This window comes from Emiliania huxleyi (genome assembly GCF_000372725.1).
Source record: "Emiliania huxleyi CCMP1516 unplaced genomic scaffold EMIHUscaffold_302, whole genome shotgun sequence".
Lineage (NCBI taxonomy): Eukaryota > Haptophyta > Isochrysidales > Noelaerhabdaceae > Emiliania > Emiliania huxleyi.
The window spans coordinates 1,203-24,775 of record NW_005199753.1 but is presented as its reverse complement, the minus strand read 5'-3'; the positions used below and the strand labels follow the sequence as shown (position 1 = coordinate 24,775).

General features: G+C 67.5%; 6 protein-coding genes across 6 annotated transcripts; 1 reads left to right on the top strand and 5 right to left on the bottom strand.

The window, feature by feature from the left end:
• Positions 1 to 1,559: 1,559 nt before the first annotated feature.
• EMIHUDRAFT_240091 (hypothetical protein) lies at positions 1,560 to 2,426 on the bottom strand (the record flags this gene model as incomplete). Its single annotated transcript, XM_005774968.1, has 2 exons — positions 1,560 to 1,650; positions 1,825 to 2,426. 2 exons carry the CDS (start codon positions 2,424 to 2,426, stop codon positions 1,560 to 1,562), a joined length of 693 nt encoding a protein of 230 aa, XP_005775025.1.
• A 123-nt stretch (positions 2,427 to 2,549) lies between these two features.
• Positions 2,550 to 4,429, top strand: EMIHUDRAFT_240090 (hypothetical protein; the record flags this gene model as incomplete). Its single annotated transcript, XM_005774967.1, has 7 exons — positions 2,550 to 2,562; positions 2,725 to 2,786; positions 3,030 to 3,104; positions 3,210 to 3,311; positions 3,379 to 3,496; positions 3,825 to 3,954; positions 4,066 to 4,429. The coding sequence occupies 7 exons, from the start codon at positions 2,550 to 2,552 to the stop codon at positions 4,427 to 4,429; spliced, it is 864 nt and encodes a 287-aa protein (XP_005775024.1).
• Positions 4,430 to 11,087: 6,658 nt separating this feature from the next.
• On the bottom strand, positions 11,088 to 12,020 carry EMIHUDRAFT_240088 (hypothetical protein; the record flags this gene model as incomplete). The annotated part of the gene is made up of 4 exons (XM_005774966.1): positions 11,088 to 11,125; positions 11,220 to 11,343; positions 11,656 to 11,759; positions 12,008 to 12,020. The coding sequence occupies 4 exons, from the start codon at positions 12,018 to 12,020 to the stop codon at positions 11,088 to 11,090; spliced, it is 279 nt and encodes a 92-aa protein (XP_005775023.1).
• A 418-nt stretch (positions 12,021 to 12,438) lies between these two features.
• EMIHUDRAFT_240087 (hypothetical protein) lies at positions 12,439 to 13,485 on the bottom strand (the record flags this gene model as incomplete). Its single annotated transcript, XM_005774965.1, has 3 exons — positions 12,439 to 12,487; positions 12,802 to 13,292; positions 13,375 to 13,485. 3 exons carry the CDS (start codon positions 13,483 to 13,485, stop codon positions 12,439 to 12,441), a joined length of 651 nt encoding a protein of 216 aa, XP_005775022.1.
• A 2,980-nt stretch (positions 13,486 to 16,465) lies between these two features.
• Positions 16,466 to 17,794, bottom strand: EMIHUDRAFT_240085 (hypothetical protein; the record flags this gene model as incomplete). The annotated part of the gene is made up of 4 exons (XM_005774964.1): positions 16,466 to 16,524; positions 16,690 to 17,243; positions 17,468 to 17,628; positions 17,783 to 17,794. The coding sequence occupies 4 exons, from the start codon at positions 17,792 to 17,794 to the stop codon at positions 16,466 to 16,468; spliced, it is 786 nt and encodes a 261-aa protein (XP_005775021.1).
• Positions 17,795 to 20,307: 2,513 nt separating this feature from the next.
• EMIHUDRAFT_458113 (hypothetical protein) lies at positions 20,308 to 23,139 on the bottom strand (the record flags this gene model as incomplete). Its single annotated transcript, XM_005774963.1, has 13 exons — positions 20,308 to 20,379; positions 20,642 to 20,677; positions 20,749 to 20,822; positions 20,865 to 20,957; positions 21,145 to 21,262; positions 21,437 to 21,490; positions 21,656 to 21,700; positions 21,898 to 21,939; positions 22,013 to 22,056; positions 22,131 to 22,245; positions 22,382 to 22,486; positions 22,688 to 22,729; positions 22,801 to 23,139. 13 exons carry the CDS (start codon positions 23,137 to 23,139, stop codon positions 20,308 to 20,310), a joined length of 1,179 nt encoding a protein of 392 aa, XP_005775020.1.
• Between the last annotated feature and the right edge of the window lie 434 nt (positions 23,140 to 23,573).

Here is a 23,573-nt window from a genome sequence, read left to right as displayed (position 1 = left end):
GGGCGGGGGAGGGAGTACCTCCGGCTCGTCTCTCTCGCGGTAGGCCTTAACGCGCGCCAGCGAGAGGTAGAAAGGGAGGCCCACCCCCTCCTTGGCCACGCGCACGCCCTGCCGCTGCGGGTAGAAGCCGAGCGCGAGCCCGCTGATCGACCGCCGGTCCAGTTCCGGCGCGCCGCCCGCCTGTCCACACACACCCTCGAGACTGTGAAGAGATGCGCCGTGCAGACCGCCGGTCCCAGCGCCGCCGCGCCGCCCGCCTGCACCGGCTTGCCGTCGCGGTACGGCGCGAAGCCGGCGAAAGGCAGGCGGGCGGTGGTGAAACCCTTTGCGCGCGTCCGAAAGTCGTGCCTGCGCGCGTGGGCGGCGGCGGCGGCTCCTTCGGCCGTCTCGGGCGATCTCGGTGCGGCCTCGGGGAATCTCGGCCAATCGTGGCCAGTCGTGGCCAGTCTCGTGGCAATCTCGGGGCAGTCTCGCTCTCGGCTCGCTCTCGGCTCGATAGCTCGATCTCGGCTCGATCTCGGCTCGATAGCTCGATCTCGGCTCGATCTCGGCTCGATCTCGGCGCCTGTACTCTAGCCCGTCCAGCTCGTACGCGCTCGTCCGAACCACCATCGTGTAGACCTGCCCGTCGCCGCTCGCCTGGGGGACACGTCTCGGACACGTCTCGGACACGTCACGGGCATGTCTGGGACACATGTCTCGGACATGTCTCGGACACGTGCGCCGTGCTGTGCCTGCACGCCCGCACGCCCCCGTGATCTCGGCGGCATCTCGGCTGCATCTCGGCGGCATCTCGGCGGCATCTCGGCTGCATCTCGGCTGCATCTCGGCCTTGAGCAGCAAGCCCGAGTACTCGCCCAGCTCGAGCCCCGCCTCGCCTGCCCACAACAGAACGCGCGTCAAGACGCCTCGCGTCGCCAGAGCCCCCGCCCTCGCCCCTCGCCCTCGCCCTCGCCCTCGCCCTCGCCCTCGCCCTCGCCGTCGTCGGCGTCCATGCCCGCCGCCGCCGCTCGCGCCGCCGCGTCCGCCGCCGCCTCCGCCGCCGCCCGCGCCCCCACATCGTCCACTACCGCAGCGATCCCGCCGTCGGCCGCCGCCCGCGCCGCCTCCCGCCCCCCCTCGCCTGCGCGGGAAGGGTCCGGGAAGGGTCCGGGAAGGGTCCGGGAAGGGTCCGGGAAGGGTCCGGGAAGGGTCCGGGAAGGGTCCGGGAAGGGTGTGTGGAAGGGTCCCCGTTGTGGTCGGCCGCCGTCGCCTCCGAGGGATGCCTCGAGGGATGCCTCGACCTCGAGCTCCGGTGCGGGCGCCTAGTCACCATCACCCTCACCCTCACCCCCACCACTCGCCATGAGACTCACAATGATGGCCCCTCTCTTCGAGCTCTGCGCGCCTACTCCAGACAGCGTCGACACGAGTCAAGCCAGCCGCACTCTTCGGCCAGCGACGCCTCCCCCTTCCACGGCGGCTGCGTCGAGGAACGAGCACTGCACCACCGCCGCGCCGAGGTACGTGTCGTACACGGTGCCGACGAATACGCCTACGCACACCTCGCCCTCCCTCCGTCACAGCTCGCCGCCGCGCGCCGCGCACTCTCGCCGACAGCGCGCTGCGCCGTTGGGGTGTGCGTCCGATCGCTTCCAGTACGCCACCGCCCTGCGCGCGGAGGAGAGGCCGGCGGCGGCGAGCCGCGCGCCGAGGTCGTCGTCGGCGGGCTGCAGCTGCCACGCGTCAAAGTCGGCCTAAAGAGAAAAAGGCGCCGAGCGTGAGGCGCGACGCGCGTGTGCAGTGCTGCAGCTTGCCGGCGTGCGGGCTGCGTCGCGGCGAAACTTGAAGAGGGAGAGCTTGGTCGCCTCGGCGGCGCCGTACGAGAAGGTGCGCGTGTCCTGCAGCGCGCGCAGGATGTTGCGGATCCCCGCCTCCTCGGTCGCAGGGTCGCCCTGCGCCGTGATCCCCGCAGAGGCGGCAAAGACGACCTTGTCGACGTCCTCCATCGCGTCGAGCAGCGACTGGTAGTCGAGGATGTCGCCGTACGAGTACTGGACGTTGCTGCCGAGCCGCGTGAGCGTCTCGGTGGAGAGCGAGCGCACGAGCACCGACACGCGGAAGCCGCGCAGCACGAGCTTGCGCACAACGATCGTGCCCGTCCGCCCGGTGGCACCGATGACGAGCACGCGCGGGATGAACTCGAGATCGTCGGTGTTGACCTCGCCCATCGCCGAGTCCTCTGCGCCCAGCTGCGCAATCTCGGACGATTGCTCGCCGCGCAGCTTGCTCACCAGCGAGCCGATGTCGGGAAGCTGCAGCAGTGGCGGCCCCGCGAGTCGCGACAACCGCGTCGCTGCCGCGGGAGAGCGGAGAGGCGCCCGTCCCACGAGCGCCGCGCGGGCCGTGAGGCTCGCAAATAGGACCAGCAGCGAGAGATTGTGCATTTGCCTGGCGAGAGCAAGACCTAGCGTGGTTACCAGGACATTGCGAAGAGAAAAAGAAAAAATGGCCGGATTGTACAACTCTGGCTTAGTAGCAACTCTACAACATGCCCAATTGACCAGCGTATGATCCTGCTCAGTGATGTATCTGCCAAGCCAGAGTGGTTGACAATATGATGGCACTGCAGTGCACACACTTCGACAACCATTCGCGGCGGCGGTGAACCACTTTCTAGAACTTCGGCTTGATTTCGGGGAGGCCGGCCCATCCACTGCCATGATTGCGTTGCCCCGGCTGCAGCGCCGGCTGCGGCGGAGCGAGGGGAGGACGCGGGCGAGGGCGAGAGCGTGGTCGAGGGCGAGGTCCCAAGACCCTCGCTGTCAGAGAGCGACGAGTTTAGTCACGAGAGAGCGACGAGAGGCGAGGCAGCTCCGGCCCCAGCGAAAACGGCCCCCGAAAAGGCAGCCGAGCCGCAACCCAGAGATTCGAGGCTGGGCCGGCCAAAGGCAAGCAGCGAGCAGCAAAAGGGGGGGGGGGGGGGGCACGCTGACTCTTCGCTGGCCAGCAGGGGAGCGCAAGCCTCATCTTCGCCACAGCCGCAACAGGGCCTGCAGCCGCCGTTGCCATCGAACGCGCCACCTCAGCAGTCACGACCGCCGCAGCGCGCCCAGCTTCAATCGGTTCCGCCGCCGCCGCAGCCGCAGCAACGGCCGCAGCAACAGCTGCAGCAGCCGCAGCCGCAGCAGCGACAGCAGCCCCCCAGCACGATCCGCGATTGGCTGGAGCGCTTGAAGCCCGGCTTTGCTGACGATTATGGTGGCGCATTTGAGGAGTTCGGCATCACCCAGCAGGAGGAAATCAAAGACATCAACGACCCTTATGCTTGGGTGCGTGTTTAGAACCATCCCTTGGTCGTTCCAATCTCCCTGTTGACTGCCCGGACCCGCCCGGTAGGATGCTCTCTTTGACCACCTGAAGGACGCGCGCGACGGCAAGGGGGTCCGATTTATCGACCGGAGAAAGATCGTGAAAGCCCTCGAGCGGGATGGCGCCTCGAAACGCGGAGGCGGCGGTGTCGCAGGCGGCGCCTCCGGCCGCGGCGCCTCTGGCAAATGCCTCTATCGCCGCTCCGCCGCCAGCCATGGTGGCAGCAGCGCCTGATGTCGCGTCCGCACCCGCCGCCGTCGCCCCTGCCACTGCTCCAGCCGACACCTCTGCCGCTCCTCCCGCGCCTGCCGCTCCTCCCGCCAACACTTGCGCCAACGGCACCGCTTCTGCCGTCCACGGCGTCGCTGCTTCCGCTCGCACCTCGACTAGGACCGATGCGGGAGGAAGCTGTGCCGCCTCAGACGGTACGGCGAGCGGAGCCGGGGCTGGAGGAGCCGCGGCGAGCGGAGCAGGAGCAGATCCCGTGGATGACAGCCTCGAGGCGCTACGGCCTGAGATCGAGAAGGCCGAGCTCGCGGTGTGGCCCACCGCTCAGGCGCCCAAGAAGGGCCCTCTGGAGCAGAGGCTTGGAGAGCTCGAGACGTACTTCGGTGTGCAACCTTCTGGGGACCCTACCAATCGCGCTGAATGCCTTTTGGAGGAACTGAGAAAGCGAGGGGTTCTCTGAAACGGGACTGGGCGCTGGCATACCAGGGGGGGCAGGGTGGTGGGCGGCGACCGCCGCATACCGTCCTACGGCGGGGACTATCGCTACGCCAGGGAAGACAAGGGCGTCGAAGTGCAGCTGCTGCTGTTCGAATCGTTCGGCGGGTTCGGAAAGGGGGTCCGTGAGATCCTCCGGAGAGCGGCGGACGTGCTACAGAACAAGCTGACGCGGGCCCAGTACCTCGATGAGGTGACTTGGACCACCAAGAGCTGGCTGGGGCTGCAGAAGCAGCGCATCTCAGTCGTTCTTCACACGGCCATCGCAGAGCAGGTCGTGAATGAGCTTGCCTGTGGCGGGGGTGGGCGGGTGCACGGAGCTAAGTGCCTCGCCACCCTCGCAGGAGTCGCTTAGGCGGCTCCCGTGGTGTACCTGTGTTAGTGCCAGTGCGAGCCAGTCCCGTGCCCAGTCCTGTGCCCAGTGTTGTGCGAGGGAGTTTTGTTGTAAAATTCTCTGAAACGGACGCGAATCGGAGAGAAGTTTACACAGGCAGTGTCTCTGTCCCAACTTGCGCCTGTGGCGACGCGTGTTCGAGTGCACGACACACCGTAGTGCGACCCGGTGGGCCGGCCCGCCCGCCCCCCGGCCCGCCTCTCCAAGTGTGTCGCGTTAGATTTTCCTACATAATGTAAACATAAGTGCGCCCCAGAGCCCAGTATCTCCCGCTCACTGATGCCTTTCACGCTCAAACGAAGGCGGCACTCTCTGGAATGCGCTTGTGGCCCCACCACCTGAAAGTCCCTCGTGAGGCTGCATGGGGAGCGGGTCCCACGTAGGCGGCGGTGCGGCGGGCGGTCCCAAAGGCATTGGGCGAATCGGCTGCGGCGGCGGCGGCAGCAGGGCCTGCTCGGCCAGGTGAGACAGGAGCACACCTTGCCGCAGATGGGGTTGTCGCGAAATCGCGCTGCCCATCGCATTGCCCGTCGCTGCCGCCGAGATAAACGCCTGTAGTTGCTGCGGCTGTTGCGGCTGTTGCGGCTGCTGCGGCTGCTGCGGCTGCCAGTCCTGCTGCGCCTCCACCTGTGATTCCGACGCCGGCGCCGCTCCTTCCGCCGCCTGATGCGCCGCATGCTGCGCCGCATGTTGCGCCGCATGTTGCGCCCGCTGCGCCTGACGCATTGCATGGTCTATGTCCACCTCGACCTGCTGGCCGGAGACGACAGCGGGGGGGCAGGAGATGATGAACGGTGTGTCACGCACGAGCACTCGAAGCGGCTGTCCCGGCTTAGCGCCCGGCGGTATCGCCACCAAAATGCGCTGTATCTTTGGCTCCGCCTGCTGCGCAATCACTTGACTCGGCTGCTCCCGCCGCCGCTGCTGCCTTGAGCGCCGGGCCGGCTGCCGGGAGGCAGAAGAACCCTCGGACTCGGATGTGTCGTCTGATGAGATGGTCGCGGAGCCATCGTCCGCAGAAGCACCCTCCGACTCGGATGAGTCGTCTGATGAGATGGTCGCAGAGCCATCGTCCGAAGATTCGCTCGATCGGCCTGGCTCCCGCAGGGATCCGACCGGCGGTCGAGGCCGCTTCCTTGCCGCGTCTTTCTCAGGGGACTGCGGTTGCTTGCCACCTGATGTGCCGTGCCAGCGAGCCCCGAGCTCCGTTGGCGGTGATGGCAACAGGTACGGCGAAGGTGACAGCGTTTCAGCGCGCCCAACGGACTCGGCTGAAGTGGCCGCCGGCCGATCTCCTTCCCCGCTTCCGCTCCCGCTCCCGCTGCCACTCGCCGCATCGCTGCCCTCTGCGCGGCTGACCTAACCTGTGCTGCTGCTGCTGCTGCTGTTGCAGCTGATGCTGCTCCTGCTACCCTCCCGCCCGCCCACCCTGCCCGCCCGCCCTGCCCGCCCGCTCGTAAGGGGTCTTCACCTTCACACTGGTCTGGCCACAGGTGGGCAACCTTCCCGTCGAAGGTCAAGCGGTCTCAACTTCGCGCTCTACTGCCCGCCCTCGCCCTCGCCTACCGCCTCCCGCCTCCGCCCGCCCCGACCCGCCGCCAGCTCGTCCGCCAACCCGTCGTCTCTGTCGCCTCTCGCCCGCCCGCCATCGCCCTCGCCTTTCACCTCCCGCCGCCTCCCGCCGACCGCCACGCCAGCTTGCCTGCCGCCCTGTCGTCTCGCCTGTCGCCTGCCCGCCCTCGCTGCCTCTCGCCGACCACCACGCCAGCTTGGCCGCCGCCCTGTCGTCTCGCCTATCGCCCGCCCTCGCCCTCGCCCTCGCCCCCTCCCCCCGCCACCACCCTCGCCTCACCCTCCCGCCGCCTCGCCGCTCGCTTGCTCGCTCGCGCGCCCGCTCGCGCCTGGCTTTCTACTTCCTCGTGATCGCCCGAATCTCTCCTTCCTCGTGATCCACCCTCGCCTCACCCTCCCGCCGCCTCGCTGCTCGCTCGCCGCTTGCTCGCCCGCCCGACTTTCTACTTCCTCGTGATCCGAACCCAACCGCCACCACCCTCGCCTCACCCTCCCGCCGCCTCGCCGCTCTCGCTCGCCGTTCGCTCGCCCGCTCCCGACTTTCTACTTCCTCGTGATCCATCTCGCCGCCCGCTCGCTCGCTCGCGCTCGACCTCCTACTTCCTCGTGATCCACCGCCGCCACCCTCGCCTCGCCCTCCCGCCGCCTAGCCGCTCGCTCGCCGCTCGCTCGCACATTCGCGCTCGACCTTCTACTTCCTCGTGATCCACCGCCGCCACCCTCGCCTCGCCCTCCCGCCGCCTGGCCGCTCGCCTGCCGCTCAGGCTCAGCGCTCGGGCGTTGACCGCACCGCGTACCCTCCCCACTCCCGCCTCTCATTTACAACTCAAGTCTTCTGGAGAGCATTTTTCCAAAAGCCCCAATGGGGAGGAGTTCGCCGTCGAAGGGACAGGGACGTGTCCAACGATCGCCGTCACGATCCCCTGACCGATTCGAGGCACGTGCTGCCACTGTGCTGGCGATGCACAGGTTGCTCCTCTACGCTCTCGCTGCCATGAACGGCGGTCCCTTCTCGTCCGACCCAGTGGTGCAAGAGGACTACATATCACCTCTTCCCGATGCTCTGCGTCGCAGCCTCATGGCCGTCCACGCATCAGGCCGGTCGAAGCACAGCGCCAGCCCGTGGCGTCCGGAGATGGATGCCTTCGTGCTGCTGCGCCACGTTCGAGACGGCATCTCGTTGCCAAAGGTGGCAGAGCAGTGGCCGTTTGAATCCGCCACCAAACGAAGCAAAGATGCAATCAAGTGGCGATGGACAAATGTTCTCAAGAAGCTTGACGCTCTCGACATCCTCCGACTGATCTGTGGATCCTGCGACGAGCGCGACGAGGCGGAGACGCAGCTGAACAGCACCGAGATCAGCCTGCAGCCGTGGGTCGAGGATGCTCTCGTGCAGCTTCACGCGCGAAAAAACGTGTCGATGAGCTCAAACTACACTCCATGGACGATCGAGGAGGACCGCCTTCTGCTTCACACGTACCAGAGCGGCGCAAAGATCAACGAGATACGCGTTGGTGTCCGCAGCTACAAATCAATCAAGCACCAGCTACGCCGACTTCAGAACGTCACGCCACTGGTACGCGACGCGCACCACAAGAGCCGTTGCGACCCGGAGGCGCCGTTTCAGTACCTGCAGCACGACATCTGGACGCCGATCGACTCGACCCTCGCTCTACCGCCGTGCGCGCAGATCGACTGGATTCGCGGCGTCGCAAAGGTGCCTCCCTTACCCTGTTCGCCTGCACGCGCGCGTGATCATTCGGCTATCTCCAACGACTAGTGATCCATACCCTCCGAAACCCGCATCTCCTCTGTCATTCATCACCCAATGATAATCATATCGGACCCCACCGTGCCCGAGATTTCTTCAACTTACGTCACTGACCTCGCGACCGACGGCAGCGCCGAGCTAGACCCAGACGGCCTCCCAACACCCTCCTCCGCTACTGACACTATCTCTCTCCTCGCCATCCCGCCCCACCTCACTCAAACGCCGCGCCGCGCTGACAGGCCTGAGACTACACGCCTACACACCACGCGCACACGTATCGCTGTCCCGTTATCAGCACTAAATCACTGTCGCTATCTTAGGAACGTAGCGGCAACCCACACCTCCACTTCCGCCGATCTCTCTCGCGTACTTCCTCCATGCCTTCACCATCGCTCATCCCGACACTTCTCTCCACCTGCCACCCTCCCCACCGCCACCGCCCTTGCCGCCGCCCTCTCCGCCCCTTCCAACACCGACGTCACGATCTCCGCCATCCCAGAGATCTCCTCTTGCGAGCCCGCCACCATCGTCACCGCTGCCCTCGCCACAGACGCCCTCGCCATTACCGTCGCACACCCACCCTCTTCGCCGCCGCCGTCATCGTCGTCTCACTCTCCGCCACCGCCGGCCGTCGCGGCCGCGGCACCGCAGCGACCGCAGCAGCATCCGCAGCAGCGTCAGCAGCAGCAGCCACAGCCACAGCAGCCGCCGCCCGTGGACACTTGGGCCCAGTGCGAGGCGTGCAGGAAGTGGCGACGCTTACCGCACGGTGCGGCTGAACCTGCGGCGGACCAGGCTTGGCAGTGCGCCATGAACCCCGACGCCAGCCGCAACACGTGCGAGGCCGAGGAGGAGGACGAGGAGGACGAGGACGCCGTTGCTGCTGGCGCGTGCGTCGTCGGCCATCTTGTCGGTCAGCGGGTGCGACCTGGCTGTACTCGGGAGTACTTGGTTCACTGGGACGGCTATCCGGTGGAGGAGCGGACTTGGGTGGGCGCGGAGGACATCCGCGACAAGACTTTGATCCGCGAGCTAGAGGTCGCTGACGGCCCGAACGTGTTCGTGACCGAGTGCGACCTCACGTGGCACGGCGGATCCAAGCAGCTGGGGTTGTACGCCCGCAAGTCGATCCCGCAGGATGAGGCAATCTGCGAGTACCGCGGAGCGAGGATCCCCAAGTCGCTGCAGCAGCCAGGGAAGTATGTCCTCGAGGTGAGCGACGAGCCCGTCGTCATCGACGGCTTGTCGGAGAGCATCTGTCCATTGTACGTGCCGGGCAGCCCCGCAGTCTATGCCAACCACAGCTCGAAGCCGAACGCGCGGGTCGACAAGCGCGATGGCGGAATGTGGCTCATCTCCACCGCCCCGATCGAGGAGGGGCAAGAGATTCGTTTTGACTACACAGAGCGCTATTGGTGCGCCTTTGGGGGCGCGCCGCGGGAGACGAGGGACTGGAAGATGGTTCGCCGTAGCCCTCCCCCACCAGTCACGGGACCAGTCAGGGGGTCGCTTCCACCGCAACCGTGGGAGGCTAGCCGCGGTGCCCGCCCGGGCGCGTTCTGGAGGGGCGCGGATGAGCTTCTGCAGACTCTCGTGCCCAGGTGCCGCAGGGCCATGGCCGCCGATGGGATCCCAGAGGCGCGGCTGTGGGAGCTGATCGCATCCGCCATCCGAGGGCGCTCCCCGGAGGATTGCCGGCAGAGATGGCGGATGCTCAACGGAGGCAACGAGCGAGATGGGCTTGACGCGCTGCTGGACGCAGCCGGGCTGGTTGATGCATCGGCGGGCGCTGCAGACGAGGCCAGCAGCTCGACGAGCGGCCGCCCGCGAGAGCCAGCGACCGACGAACCTCCGCCAAAGCGGCGATCGAGCGCCAACAGCGCCGACGCAGGCTCTTCCTCTACCGCCTCGCCGGGCTGTTTGGCTGTCGAGGGTGACGAGGTGGAGGTGGAGGTGTCGGAGGGCAGCAAGGTGCAGTCATCATTGCCGCAGCCGGCACTGCCGCAGCCGCCGCAGCCAGCAATCCAGCCGCCGCAGCCGCCGCCGCCGCTGCTCCGCGAGGGAGTGAGGGTCAAGGCGCGGTGTGGGGGGGGAATCCATTTTTCCCCGGGAGGGTTCACGGGGGGGCCCGCCAAGGGGGGCTTTTGCCATACATTTCGATGCCGAAAAGAGGGGGGACCCCGGGGGGGGCCTTTTTTTTGGCCCATGGCGGCCCAATGCCGATTTGAGGAAGGGGGAGCCTTTTGCGGGGGCCTCAAAAGGGGATGAGGGGGCCTTTTTTTCGGAGTTGGTTTAAAGGGGGCCGCTTTGGACTTTTTTGCCGTCCGGGGAAAATTCAACAGGGGGGGGTTTTGTCGCCCTGCGGTGGGGGCCTCGTTCCGGGGCCGCGGGGCCAAATGGGCCCCAAGGGGGGGGGGCTAATCCCCCGGAAGACTTCAAGATTGAAGTTGGGATTCCCGGGCTTAAACCCCCCCGGGAAGCCCGCATAAAACCGAGGGGCCCCTGTTTTCCTGGCATGGAGCCGTCCCGGGGGTGCATAGTTTTTAGCCCCAAGGGGTCCCCCCATAGGGGGGGCTTTTTTTTACCCCCCCCCCCCCCCCCCCCCCCCCGCAGCTGCGCAAGTGGATCGGAAGATACGAGTCGAGGGCGCTCGCCAGCATGGGCGTGGCTCCCAATGAGGCTCAGCATCGAGCCCACCGGCCTCACCATCAGCCCCGCCAGCCAACCGCACAGCTGACAAGGCCGATCCCAGTCGTATTCGCGTATCCTCTTCGTCAGCAGCCCGAGCCCAGCCGTGAGCCGTGAATCTCAGTGTCAGTCTCAAGCAGTGCGAACAATCCGTAAAAACTAAAGTCGAGAGCCGATGCTCGGCGAGAATGACTTGCGCAGGGCTAAAACTCGAGTCTCGAGACATATATGTGCTAATTAAATGAATTTTGAGTGTGGGAGGCTGGGGCCGATACGGCTTTAGAGCGCCACAGACACAGGTTGTACACAGGGCGGTGCGCCGAGCGGGCGACCCGAGCCGCGCATGCCTCGGGTCGGTGCGGCGGTGCGTGCGGGAAGCTTTGTGGCCGCGCAGGATCACAACTCGATCCCGCTCATATCTGCCAATCAAGCCGCCGACTGCGCATCATAATGACAGCTGCGTGTTGCAAGTCGTGTTGCGCAACAGCCTCGAGGCAACACAGCCTCGACAGCGCGCACGTCCACGAGGCGGTCAGCGGCCAGCCGCCTCTCATCACGCGCCGCTCCGCAAGCATGCCGTGCCGCGCCTCAAGCCTCCGCCTTCTCGGACGCGATCTTGATCGGACCTGCGGTGCACACGCGTCGCAACGAGGGCCTCAGAGGCGCCGCGGTGGAGCTGCCCCCTCCTTCTGCGGGTGGCCCGACTCTCGTTGCACGGACCGTCCTGCTCGTCGACCGAGAGGGCGCCGGGCCCGTGCACGACGAGGAGGAGGAGCGCGCCGACGGTGGACATGGACTGGAAGAAGAAGTAGCGGTGGTGGTCGGCCATCGTGAAAGCGTCCACCTGCGGCGTGGCGGAAAGGAGGGAACTCGGCAGAGGCAGCAAGGGCGGCGGCGGGGGCGGCGGCAGAGGGGCGGCGGCGGTGTCGAAACGGCAGGGGCGGCGGCGATGCGGCAGCGGCGCGGGCGGCAGCGGCCAGTACGTGCGGCGGCGGCAGCGGCGGCAATGGCGCGGACACGGGCGGCGGGCGAGGCTGCGGGAGGAGGAGGGAGGGAGGTGCGGGAGGGAGGCGAGAGGCGGGAGGAGGGAGGCGGGAGGAGGGAGGCGGGAGTCGCTAGGTCTGTTGGTTGGCGCCTCGAACCCCTCCATGCCGACGACGCCCTGCATGGTGTAGGTGCGGGACGAGAAGAGGAAGAGGCACCAGGGGTGCATCCAGACGGCGGCGAGGAACATGGTGACGGCGAGGAGGAGGGCGACGCCTGGAGGGGTGACGCAGGCAGGCCGTCAGAGGACGCGAGGCCAGCCTCGCGGGAGGGGGGCGGCGAGGGGCGGGGGGGCGGTGAGGGGTGGAGGGGCGGTGAGGGGTGGAGGGGCGGGGGGGTGACGAGGGGCGGGGGGGCGGTGAGGGGCGGGGGGGCGGTGAGGGGTGGAGGGGCGGGGGGGCGGTGAGGGGCGGTGGGGCGGTGAGGAGGGGCGGTGAGGAGCGGGAGGGCGGCGTGTGTCGCACCGCGCGACTTCATGCCGATGACGACAAGCCTACGCGAGCGGTCGCGGAGATATGGGGAGATGTGAGGAGATATGAGGAGATATGGGGAGATGTGAGGAGATGTGGGGAGATATGGGGAGACATGAAGCCTTACGCGAGGGCTGCGGAGGCGTGCTGCGGGAGAGGGCCATGCGGGCCGTGCGGGCCGGGCGGGCGGGCGGGCGGGCGGGGCGGGCGGGGCGGGCGGGCGCCAGCAGAGGTAGAGGATCAGCAGCGAGAGGAGCAGCTCGACCTGCCGGACAGACTACGCCGGTCTCTGATTGTCTCGGATCCCCTAAGCAGCTCTCTGCCACCGCTCTTCCACCGCTCTCTGCCAGCTCTCTGCCAAGCTCTCTGCCAGCTCTCTGCCAGCTCTCTGCCAGCTCTCTGCCAAGCTCTCTGCTAGCTCTCTGCTAGCTCGCGCCGTCCTCGTGCCCCACCCCCACACGCCCGGCCCGTCCCCTGGTCCGAGGGAGAGCGAGACGCTCCTGCGGCGCGGCGCAGGCGGGGGGGGCAGGCCGCCCATCGGTACTGTTGTTAGTGCAAGCACAGCCGGCAGGCGGCCTCGGCGAGGAGGGAGGGAGAGAGAGGGAGAGGGGAAGGGGAGGGGAGGCGCGTGGTGCGAGGTGGGGAGGGAGAGGAGACGAGGTGGGGTGGGGGGGTTTGGCTGGCGAGGGAGCGAGGGAGGGGGGAGGGTAGGGCGGAGAGGCGGAGGGTGGCGGAGGGAGGGAGCGAGCGAGGGGAGCGTTTGCGAGGCCGGGCAGAGGAAGGAGCACCACGCGTGTGTCTTTGTCGCGGCGACGTAGAGGAAGAAGGAGACGACAAGGACGCGGCCAACCGCCTGGATGCGGTGCGCCGTCGCCGTCCGGTCCTTCTGCTCCTGCGCCGCCGCCGCCGACACCCCGCCCAGCAGCGGCGCCTTTGTTCGCAGCAGCAGCAGGTGCGACAGCAGGATCAGCAGCCCGCCGGAGATGGTCGCCGTCTCGAGCACAAACTCGCGGTTGCCGGCCTGGCCGTACATGAAGGGGTGCCACACGCACCAGCCGAGCAGCAGGTAGCAGCCCACCTCTCCGCCCACGCCCGAAGACGCCAGCACGAGCAGCGCGCCGCACGACTGCACGGCGAGCGACAGCAGCGGCAACAGCGTGTGCAGCGCGGGAGAGGTCCACCCGGCGATCTCCATCGACTGCTGCTGTACCCCAAAGGTAAAGAGCACGCGCAGCGCGTCCTCGACAAAGGTCGCGACGATCAGAAGCTTGGCAACCACCTGACCGAGACGGAGGCAGTAAACTCGCTGCCGCGGTGGCCGAGAGGCGGCAGAGGCGCGGCGCCTGCAGCCGCCGGTGGACGTGCTTCAGGTTGATGCGTGCCTCGACTGCGACCTTGTAACGCTCGACGAAGCTGATGCTCGGCGGCGACGGCGCGGCGGCCTGCGTGAGCTGCACCTTCAGTGAGCTCATCGGGGAAGAGCCACGTCGGGTATTCTCGCCGGTTCGCTCAAAGCCGACTTATGGCGCGCCCGCCCACGGCCAGTGAAAGCCAGCTGGCTCTCGCGCGTGCTTGCGCTTGTGCTCGCCGCAGGCGAGAATATCATTGACCACCCGATCGGCTAGCCCTGCGCACCGGTCGCACGCCACCAATCGCGCGCACGCAGGCGGTAGGACGGCCAGACTGCCGCTTGAGCGTGACGCTCAAGTGCTCCCCGCCCGGCCATCGTAGTCGCCATGACCGACGAGATGGCCCGCGAGTGCACGGCACTGGCCAGTATGGGTGCTGAGGCGGCTGCCTCAAGCCGGACGCGGCCTGACGGCCCTTGTTTTCATGTGCACAACAGCCTCGCTTCTTGTTAGGCTCGCACTGCATCGACAGCGGCTTCAGCAGGCCCCAGCGATGCTGCCGCCGCGGTATCCGGCGCGGCACGCAACCTGTTCGGGATCTGTTCTCTTCCCTGCTGTCACGGCGCCGGGGGCGAGTGGGGGGAGTGCGAGAAGCACGCGCCGTGCAACTGCAGCGGCGTCAATGGAGAGCATCTGCGCACGCACGTGGGGTGTGTGCACCATGATGCCGTTGCGGAGCGGGCCCATCTCTGGCCGGCGCTCACGGTCAAGATCGGGCCGGGGAATACGGACCTCGAGGGCGAGCACTCCCTCGCGTGGTTCTTCGGACTGCCTGAAAGTGGGACGGTCGACGTGGGTGACAGCTCTCTTCCGCTGCATGTGCGACGCCAGCCACCTCGGCCACCCATCCTCTCCCGGTCACTCTCCCCACCCGTGGCTCGTGCGCAGGTGTGCCAATCGCACTCAACGTACGCGCGGCAGACCTACGGGCGTAGACCGAAGAGCACCGGCGGCGCGCGCTCCACGTGGCGGACTCGCTGCTGGACCTGCAGGGCCGCGGCGAGCTCTACGGCATGAGCTTTCATGACCTAGCTGCCTTCTTCCCGTTCCGTATCCTCGTTGCGATGGCGCATGCGTGCAACACGCACAGTGAGCGCGAGCCCGGGCGTCCAAACCCGACCGAGCCCACACTACGTCGCCGCTTCAACGCGGAGGTGCTCTCTGTACTCGCGCGGCTGCGTCAGCTCCGCCCTCGCCTCGTACTCCCCGCACACGAGCAGATCGCTGTCGCCGTCTCGAGTGATGCACTCGGGGCAAAGCAGCTCGCCAACCTTCTTCACGCGCTCGGCTCCTCGCTCTCCTACAAGTACACGCTGCCTTGGCGCGAGGCCGCGGAGAAGGCCGCTACAGAGAGCCGCGTCCTCGCCATCGCCGCCATCTTCCTCGCTGGCCGCCGACCTGCACTCGGTGGCGACAACGTCAACGTGAAGAGGAGGTACCTTGGCCGGGGCTAGGGCGAGGAGGCAGTGTGTGGCGTGGCTGTCGACCGCGCGTTGCTGGGCGAGCACGGCCGCCTCGAGATTGCGGACTCGGACGTGCTGCCAATGGCGTGCCCGGTCGTCACCCACGCCATGTACGTCCTCGCGAACAAGCCGGAGGATGTCGGGCTGCTCTTCTGGAGCAAGCCCTGCGCCGCTGACGCACGTGCCGACCCCTCGGGGTTTGTCTGTCTCAACTGGCTGGTCGAGCGCATCAGCGAGTCGCAGGCGCTGCGGAGCATCATGGAGGCGGGCGATAACCCAGGCTGGACGCGAGTGCTACGTGTCGTCTGCGTTGCCGCAGCGACCATGAAGGGGGGGGGGGACACGACGTCGACTGTCCCCGGCGTCGGGCACGGAAAGGTGATCGAGTGGTACCTCGAGTACATCGAGTGGGTGGGAGCCCTCGTGCGCTACTCTGGCTCCACTACGACACGTGAGCTCGACTACGAGTTCGTCCCCGAGGCGCTGGAGAGGCTGACGCTGCTGCTCCTTACGCTTCGTAGTAAGCCCGGTGTGAAGGGGGCGGTCGGGTTCAAGACGGAGAGCTCCATGGCCGACCGCGTTGCCGCGCTGAACGCCGAGGGCTATCGAGAGAAGCTGCGGGCTGCAATCGCTGCGAAAGTGAGCCCCGTCGGCGAGGGTGCAGAGCTATCAATGCCCACCGTAGAGGACGGCGCACACGAGCTCATTCGTTTGAATGCTCGGCTCAAGCAGTTCCTCCACGTGCGCAAGCCCGATCCTGCTCTGGCGAACGCGACTGCAGGCCTCCGCCCGGCCAAGCCTGGGGCAGCGATGGGCCCGCTCACCACTCTCCCATCATACAGCGAGGCTGCAGCGGCCGTACAGCGACAGGCAAACGCTGACGCCAGGGGCGTGGCAGCAGAGGCGACTTCAGCAGAGCTCAAGAGCATCTCGGAACTCACTTCCGCTCATGGTGCTGATCTCGGTGGAATGAGCAAAGAAGATGTGCTCGCACAGCTTCGTGCGCGACGGGTGCCCGAGAGCAACTTCCTGGGCAAGGGAGGCGGGGCAAGGCAGGCCGCAACACTGCGCAAGCTGCTGCTTCGCTGGGACGCCGACGAGACGGCCGAGACGGCGCCGCCGGCGCCGCCGGCTGCTGCGCAGGCCGCATCGCATGACCCGGCTCCCGCCGACTTGCCGCCGCGCCCGGCGCTCTCAGCTAAGCTGCGGCGCTCGCTCCAAGGTAGCACAAACTGGGCAGCTTGCGACAACTGCAGCAAGTGGCGCCGGCTGCCTAAGGGACGCGAGTATGACGGCGACCACTTACCGGAGGAGTGGACGTGCTCGCTCAACCCAGACCCGACTCGGAACCGTTGCACTGACCCAGAGGAGGAGATGGAGAAGAACGAGGAGTGGGACGGCAACGTCGAGGAGGGTGACGAAGACGACAGTGACTTCAATGCGGCGGACGCGGAATCTGAGTCAGGCTCGGAGGGGGTAGAGGGGGAGGACGAGGTCGGAGCTGCGACCTGCGTGAGTGTTTTGTACGTGGGCAATGTACTGGGTAATGTACTGCATGACATATCGTTCTGTCTCACACATCAAGTAAAATGCATAACGTACTCATGCGCGTCGCACGAGCCATACTGCGAGTCGCCCACTTGCGCACAAGAAAACGCACGCGCGCTCACGCGCGCAGGGTCCACGTGGCGGGGAAGGAGCCGCACCTTCCCGCAACCACGCCGCCGGCACCGCCGGAAGTGGAAGGAGCGGCTCACGTCATCACTCGGCCGCGGTGGTAGTGAAGCAACCACCTCGTGCGCACGATCAGGCGGCGCCCCCGGCCGCCACACACAGAGTGCAAACGGATAGATGTAGGGCGACGCGGGCTCCCTCTCATGGAACGGGTTGTTCCATTTGAGCAGCCCCTGCACCCAGTGGATCTCGTGAGCCGCGCGCCCGCCACTCGCCGCGCCCGTAACGCAGGTGTGAAACCACGACTGGTGCGAGAGCACCGGGACGAGCGCGATGCAGGTGCAGCCTCGCGTGCTCGCCAGCTCGACCAGTCTGCGCACGAACGGCTCGATGGCGGCGCAGCTTCCGGTGCCGTACCGGTCGAGCGCGTACGGCGGGTTGCAGTAGATGGTGATGTCCTTTAAGTCCTCGCGCGCAAGGAAGTCGTCGTCAACTGTGGAGTACCGCGGCGCGAGCGCATTGATCGGCGACGCGCACGCGTCAAAGTCCACTGCCCATCGAGCAGACACGTACTCCCAGACCGGGAGAGGAGTCTCCCACTGCTGCGTCTTCTGCACGGAGAGAATGTCGACATCAGCGTCGGCGGCCGCCGCGGGCGCGATCGTCCAGTGCGCGTGCTTGGGCCTGCGCACGAGGGCGAGAGGGGCCGTATCACTCAGGGCGGCGGAGGCGGAGGCGAGGTGGAGGGCGGCGGCGGCGTGAGCGGTGGCGGCGGCGTGGGCGAGGTGGGGGGCGGCGGCGTCGTGAGCGGCGGCGGCGGCGGTGTGGGGGAGGTGGAGGGCGGCGGAGGCGCGCGCACGCCCGCATTGCAGTGTGCGCACGCGCTGGGAGTGGAGGTGGCGCATCACCTGACGGCGTCGGGATGGCGCTCCGACGCCAGGAGCGCGAGCGCGTTTATGCCCTCGTAGGAGCGCCGCACAGAGCCGAGCGTCGGCCGTGGTAGCTCGAGGTAGGTCGTGTCGAGTCGGATGCGCAACTCGCCCTCAGCGCTTGGTGAGCTGGCATCGAACTTGCGCGGCGACCTGCTACGAGTGCACGCGAGAGGCCGTCCGGTGAGGTGGTCGAGCTGGGGGACACGCCGCTGGGTGCATCGGCCCTCGGCATTATGGTGCACAACAGGGCTGTTTGGCGTCTCGCGGGCAGGGGTTGGGCGTTGCGCGCACTTTCCGAGCCATGACTTCGTCCAGCGGACCTGTCCCGGTCGTCGATGGACGGCGAGAGGGCGGTCTCGACACTTTATGAGCTGTGACGGGCGCGCGAGGACGCCCGCGGCGACGCGAGGGACAGGGAGCTCGAACCCTGGAAATCCGCCATTTCTGGCCTAAGTACCCAAGGTGAGCTGGGCGCACACACAGACGAGATGAGCCCGACCGTGAGAACTTTGCGAGCGACAGAGGAAGAATTCTTGGGACAGAGGAAGAAAGAAACCGCGACGTTTGTGCCCCGTTTGTGCCGCGTCCCGTGCCCCCGAGTTCATTTAATAAAACTGCGACATAGGTAAAACTCGATAAACGAAAGGAAGCGCTCGCCAGCTGCGCTCGCTGCTGTTGCCCGTTTCCGATGACGTTCCCCGACGAGTGGGGCCCCGGCGGCGGCGACGGCGGCCCGACCGAGTCGAAGCTCGTCCAGCTCTCGATGCAGAGCAACGAGGCGCTCCTCATCAAGACGTTGCTGGCGCGGAGCTGCCCGAGCGCAAGGCTGAGCCGCGTGCAGCGCGTGCAGAACAAGAAGCTGTGGCGCGCGTACTCCAACCACCGCGACGAGGAGCTCGTCCACAGTTGCGACGGCGGCGACGTCAACGAGATGCTCCTCTTCCACGGCACGGCGGAGCGGGCGGCGGAGGATGTGCTCGCGCATCAGAACGGGCTCGACCCGCGCTTCTCGAACGGCGGCTTTTACGGCAAGGGCATTTACCTCGCGGAGGACCCGTCCTACCCGATCGGCGGCCGGTACGCGCACCGCATCTCCGGCTCGGGCGGGCGCCGCGTGCAGCTGCTCATCGTGAAGGCCGCCCTCGGCTCGCAGCAGGAGATGGGGCAGCGCATCAGCGCGGAGACGAGGGCGATGTGCATGCCGGACGTGCGCGTCGAGGGCCCTCCCCGACTGCTCTACGACAGCGTGCGCGGCGGGCCGCACCGCCCCTTCGTCTCCGGCGGGGGCGAGAACGGGTGCGACGCCTCCATCGTACACGTTGTGTACGAGTCGCGCCAGATGTACCCGGCGTACGTGATCGAGGTCGAGATGGAGATGGGGGCCGAGGTTGTGGCGGCCGTGCAGAACAACTCAGCCGAGGGGAGTGCGAGCGCCGGCTCGGCACCCAAGCGGCAGCGCCACGCTGCGCTGAGCGGCGGCGGCGGCGGCGGCGGCGGCGGCGGCGGCTCCAGCAGCGGCAGCGGCAGCGGCAGCGGCAGCGGCTCTGCTGCTCATGTCCCCGCCGCTGCGCCACCGAGCGATGCGGAGGTGCGGGCGATGGGCATGGCGGCGGCGGTGGCGGCGCTACGGGCGCACGGGTCGGTCAGTCGCGTCGCGCTTGCGGCTTGCGTGCGGTTGGTTGATCTGTGCAATGAGGTGCAGACAAGGCAAGCTGGTGCGGACGCTGGCGCAATCGAGGCGATCGTAGCGGCGCTGCAGGTGCACCCGCAGGTGGCGGGTGTGCAGCAGTATGGCTGCTGGGCGATGGCCAACGTGTGCGCCGGCACCGACGCCGCAGGGCTTGCACGCAAGCAGCGCGCAGCAGACGCGGGCGCGATCGAGGCGATCGTGGCGGCGATGCAGGCGCACCCGCAGGTGGCGAGCGTGCAGGAGTTTGGCTGCCAGGCGATGGCCAACGTGTGCTCCGGCAGCGACGCCGCAGCGTTCGCACGCAGGCAGCGCGCAGCAGACGCGGGCGGTATCGAGGCGGTTGTGGCGGCGATGCAGGCGCACCCGCAGGTGGCGGGTGTGCAGCAGTTTGGCTGCCGGGTGCTGGTCAACGTGTGCGTCGGCAGCGACGCCGCAGCGTTCGCACGCAGGCAGCGCGCAGCAGACGCGGGCGGCATCGAGGTGAGTGTGGCGGCGATGCAGGCGCACCCGCAGGTGGCGGGTGTGCAGCAGTTTGGCTGCTTGGCGGTGGCCAGCGTGTGCTGCGGCAGCGACGCCGCAGCGTTCGCACGCAGGCAGCGCGCAGCAGACGCGGGCGGCATCGAGGTGAGTGTGGCGGCGTTGCGGGCGCACCCGCAGGTGGCGGGTGTGCAGCAATATGGCTGCTGGGCAGTGGCCAACGTGTGCTCCGGCAGCGACGCCGCAGCGATGGCGCGGAGGCAGCGAGCTGTGATTGCGGGCGCGACCGAGGCGGCGGTAGGGGCTGTGCAGGCGCACCCGGGCGATGCAGCTGTCCAGAATAGAGGGCAGGCTTTGCGGGATCTTCTTGCCTGAAGGGTCCGGGCCACGCGGACCAAAAGAGCGCACCATGAACAGGAACGCATAGACTCCGGTCTGTGGGAAGTGCTTGCGCCATCTAGCTGGTTGTCCCATGTCTGAAAGGGGTTTTGTCTCTCTGAGTGTGCACAAGTTGTCGTGTGGGAAGAGAGCTTGCGCGATCTGCTTGTCTGGGGGCAGCCCGTACCGCGTACGGTACGCCGTAGCCGGTACCGTAAAGCCGTACGCCGTAGCCGCGTGTACGCTTTACATTGTACATATCTTCTATGCGTCAGCACCACGGCTCCCGCGCCACGCACGGCAGCGGCTCCCCATCACCCACGAGGCCGCCGCGCACCCAATCCTGCTCCGTCCTCGCGTCGCAGCAGCTCTCGTGCAGCTTTGTGAAGAGGAGCGGCCGGGGCGCGCCGCCGGCCGCGCCGGATGCGGCGGCCGCGTGCCTCGCCACCGCGCGCACGTTGACGACGTGGCCGCTCAGCGTGGAGGGGAGCGAGCCTGTATTGGCAGTTGACCGGTACTCAATCATAGGCCAACTGGGTGGGACACGACGAGCGCGAGGAGGGGAGCGAGCCGACGAATCCCGAGGGTGCGCCCGCGCAGACGACCTGCTCGAGGATGGCGAGCACGTCTGCCCACACGGCCTGTGAGGGAGAGGGGGGGGAGGGCAAATCGGAGTAGTGGTGGCGGTAGCAGCTGCGGCAGTCATACGCACGGCCTGCGGGAAGGAAGAGAGCGCCTCGAGGAGCGGCGCCCGGTCGAGGTCGTCGGCGAAGCGGAGCCCGAAGCCTGACTCGCAGCGCTGGCCGTGAAGAGACGCCGCTCACACACCGCGTGGTCGGCGGAGGGCAGAGCCGCCCTGCTCGCGCAACGGCGCGAACCACGCGCGGTCCAGCTCGTCGGTCGCCACGAAGACCGTCGCGCCTACTCGGGGCCCGGGCTGTGGAGGGCGCTGCTCACAGCTCGTGCCCGCGCCAGGACGCTTCGCGCCGGCGGGGAGCCCCTCACGCGCTGCGAGCCTAGAGTATGGGACACACGGCCCTCTCAGGACGTGCGTCTCGCGGGAGCTCGCGAGCCTCGATCACAGTCGAGACTGCTCGCGGCGGAATACCGCCGAATGCGCGCAGAGTGCAAGGGCACGTGTTCCGCATCTGGTGGGCTGCGGGCCGCAAAAAGTAGTCAGGGCCCATCCTCGGGAAACTGTCGCGGTAGGCGACATCGACGCTCACCTAACAGCCAAGTTATGAGAAGGTTCCGAGAAGGTTCCGAGAAGGATCCGGGAAGGATCCGAGAAGGATCCGAGAAGGTCCACGCTCACCTTACAGCCAAGTGCCCCCTCTGCAGCCGAAGACTCGCACCGCCGCCGCGCCTCGGGCAGCGGCTGGGCGAGGTGCGCGCCCCACCTTGTCGCCGCGCCGGACATGCATCGCCGCGTACTCGTCGCCGAGCGGGGCGGCCTACAGGACAGCTCCGAGAAGGTTCCGAGAAGGTTCCGAGAGGCCGTCTCGAAGAGGAGCCGGTACCTACAGGACAGCTCCGAAAAAGGCTCTGAAGGGCAGGCTCCTGCAGGACGCTGCTCGGCGGAAGGTGGCTGGGGCGACCGCGGCGCGGGCCGCGCGCACAAGCGCTGGGTGGTACTCGAAGTGGGAGTACAGCTCGAAGGCAACCTGTTCGCAGCCAAGCCCGCGCGTGGCTGCCGGCGCGCCTCGCTCGGGTGGGCGGCGGTGCATGGAGGAGGTGCGAGAAGAGGGTCACGAGCTCGGCACTCGCATGCGGTGAGTGCGAGGGCGGGTGCAGTGCACAACACAGGGGACAGGTGTGCTGCATGTGTCAGGAGCGGGTGTGGTGGTCGGGTGCTCGCAGCCTCGTCGGGCAGGCGCCACGTCCAAAAGAGGCAGCAGCTCACCTGTAGGAAGGCTCCGAGAAGGCTCAGGGAGGGCTCCGGGCAGGTGCCACGTCCAACAGAGGCAGCGGCTCACGGCGAGCAGCGGGGCGGAGGAGGCTCCCCACCGCCCCACCCATCCTATATGCAGGAGCGACCGAGCTTGCACCGAGGCTGACCGAGGCTTCGTCAGGGGGGGGGGTGGCGGGGCTCACCCTCGCGCGACCAACGATGCACCTTTCGCTTGCGGTGCGGCTGCCCCTCGCCCGAGATGTGCTCGGCCGCCACGCCGAGCGCGCCGAGCGATCCGAGCACCCCTCCGTGCTCGTCCTGCAGGGAGGCTCCGAGAAGGCTCAGGCCGGCTGCCTCCCGCAGAGCCGAGCGCGCCGCCGTCCTCTTCCTCGCACACGAGCCGCACGCCGCGCACCTACAGGAAGGTTCCGAGAAGGTTCAGGGAAGGCTCGTCCTCGCCGCACGAGCCGCGCCGCCGCGCACCGCCGCCAGCCTCGCCGCGTCGACCAGCCGGCAGACGCTCACCTTGGCGGCGGGTCGGCGGCGGCGCATGGCAGGGCTAGCGGTGCAGGGCGGTACATGCACAAGCCACATGGCAGCTGGTGGTGCAGGGCGGTAAGGGCGGTGCAGGGCTGGCGGCAAAGGGCTGGCGGTACAAGGCTGGCGGCACAAGGCTGGCGGTGCATTGGCGTTGGTGGGTGGAGGACAGAGGCGGCAGGAGAGGAGAGCGAGAGGGAACGGCGGCGGCGAGGCGCCTCACCTTGGCGGGCCCGCGCCGCCGAGGCCACGAAAACGGCGGCACCTATGGGAAGGCTCCACAAAGGGTCCGAGACGGCTCCTGTCGCGGAGGCCACGCAGAACGAGGGGCGGCACGATGAGCGTCCGGTTGAGTGAGCGCGCCATGTCGAGCCCGCAGAGCAGGTTGAGGAGCTGGTTGTTCCACCCGTTGTCCGACGCGTAGGTGAAGAAGCGCTCGCTCGAGGGCTCCACGAGGTGCAGCTCGAGGCTACTATCCGCAACCCGTGCCGGAAGCAGCTCGGGGCGGAACTCTCTCGCGCGGCCCTCGCCCACCTTGGCGATGAACTTTTCGTTAAGCGCGTGCGCAAATGACGAGAGCGTCATGGGCGCCTCGCACGCCTCGTCGCTCGCCGCAACGCATGCGGCGAGGCAGCACAGCGAGACCAGGCGTCGCAGCGCGTTCAGGCAGTGCATTAGGAATTCTTCTTCTCGGCCGAAAAAGAATTCAAGCGCGCCCGGGTCTCAGGAGAGGTAGGTACATGTCCATGTACTCGAGTGCATGTCCATGTAGGTGGGTGGGTGTTGCCTCACACGGTCTATTGCAGAGACAAGGAGGGCCCAGAGAACACTTGAGCACTTGAGCACTGGATAGGGTCGGTTCCGCATGGTACGGGACCCCTCGATCGTCTCGCCCACCCTCACTGGAGTGTTCCACTAAGAGTACATGTGCACTGGACATCAGAGGGCCAAGGGTTGGATCAAGCAGTGCCGAGAGCAGCCCGCCTAGAAGCTGGCCATCATGCGCGCGCATGATCGGCGTGCGCGAGCCTTGCCGCCACTCTCTAGACACGCCCGCCCCCTCTCCTCACTCCAGAGAGTGCGGTGGTGCCCCCCTCTCCCATCTCGCG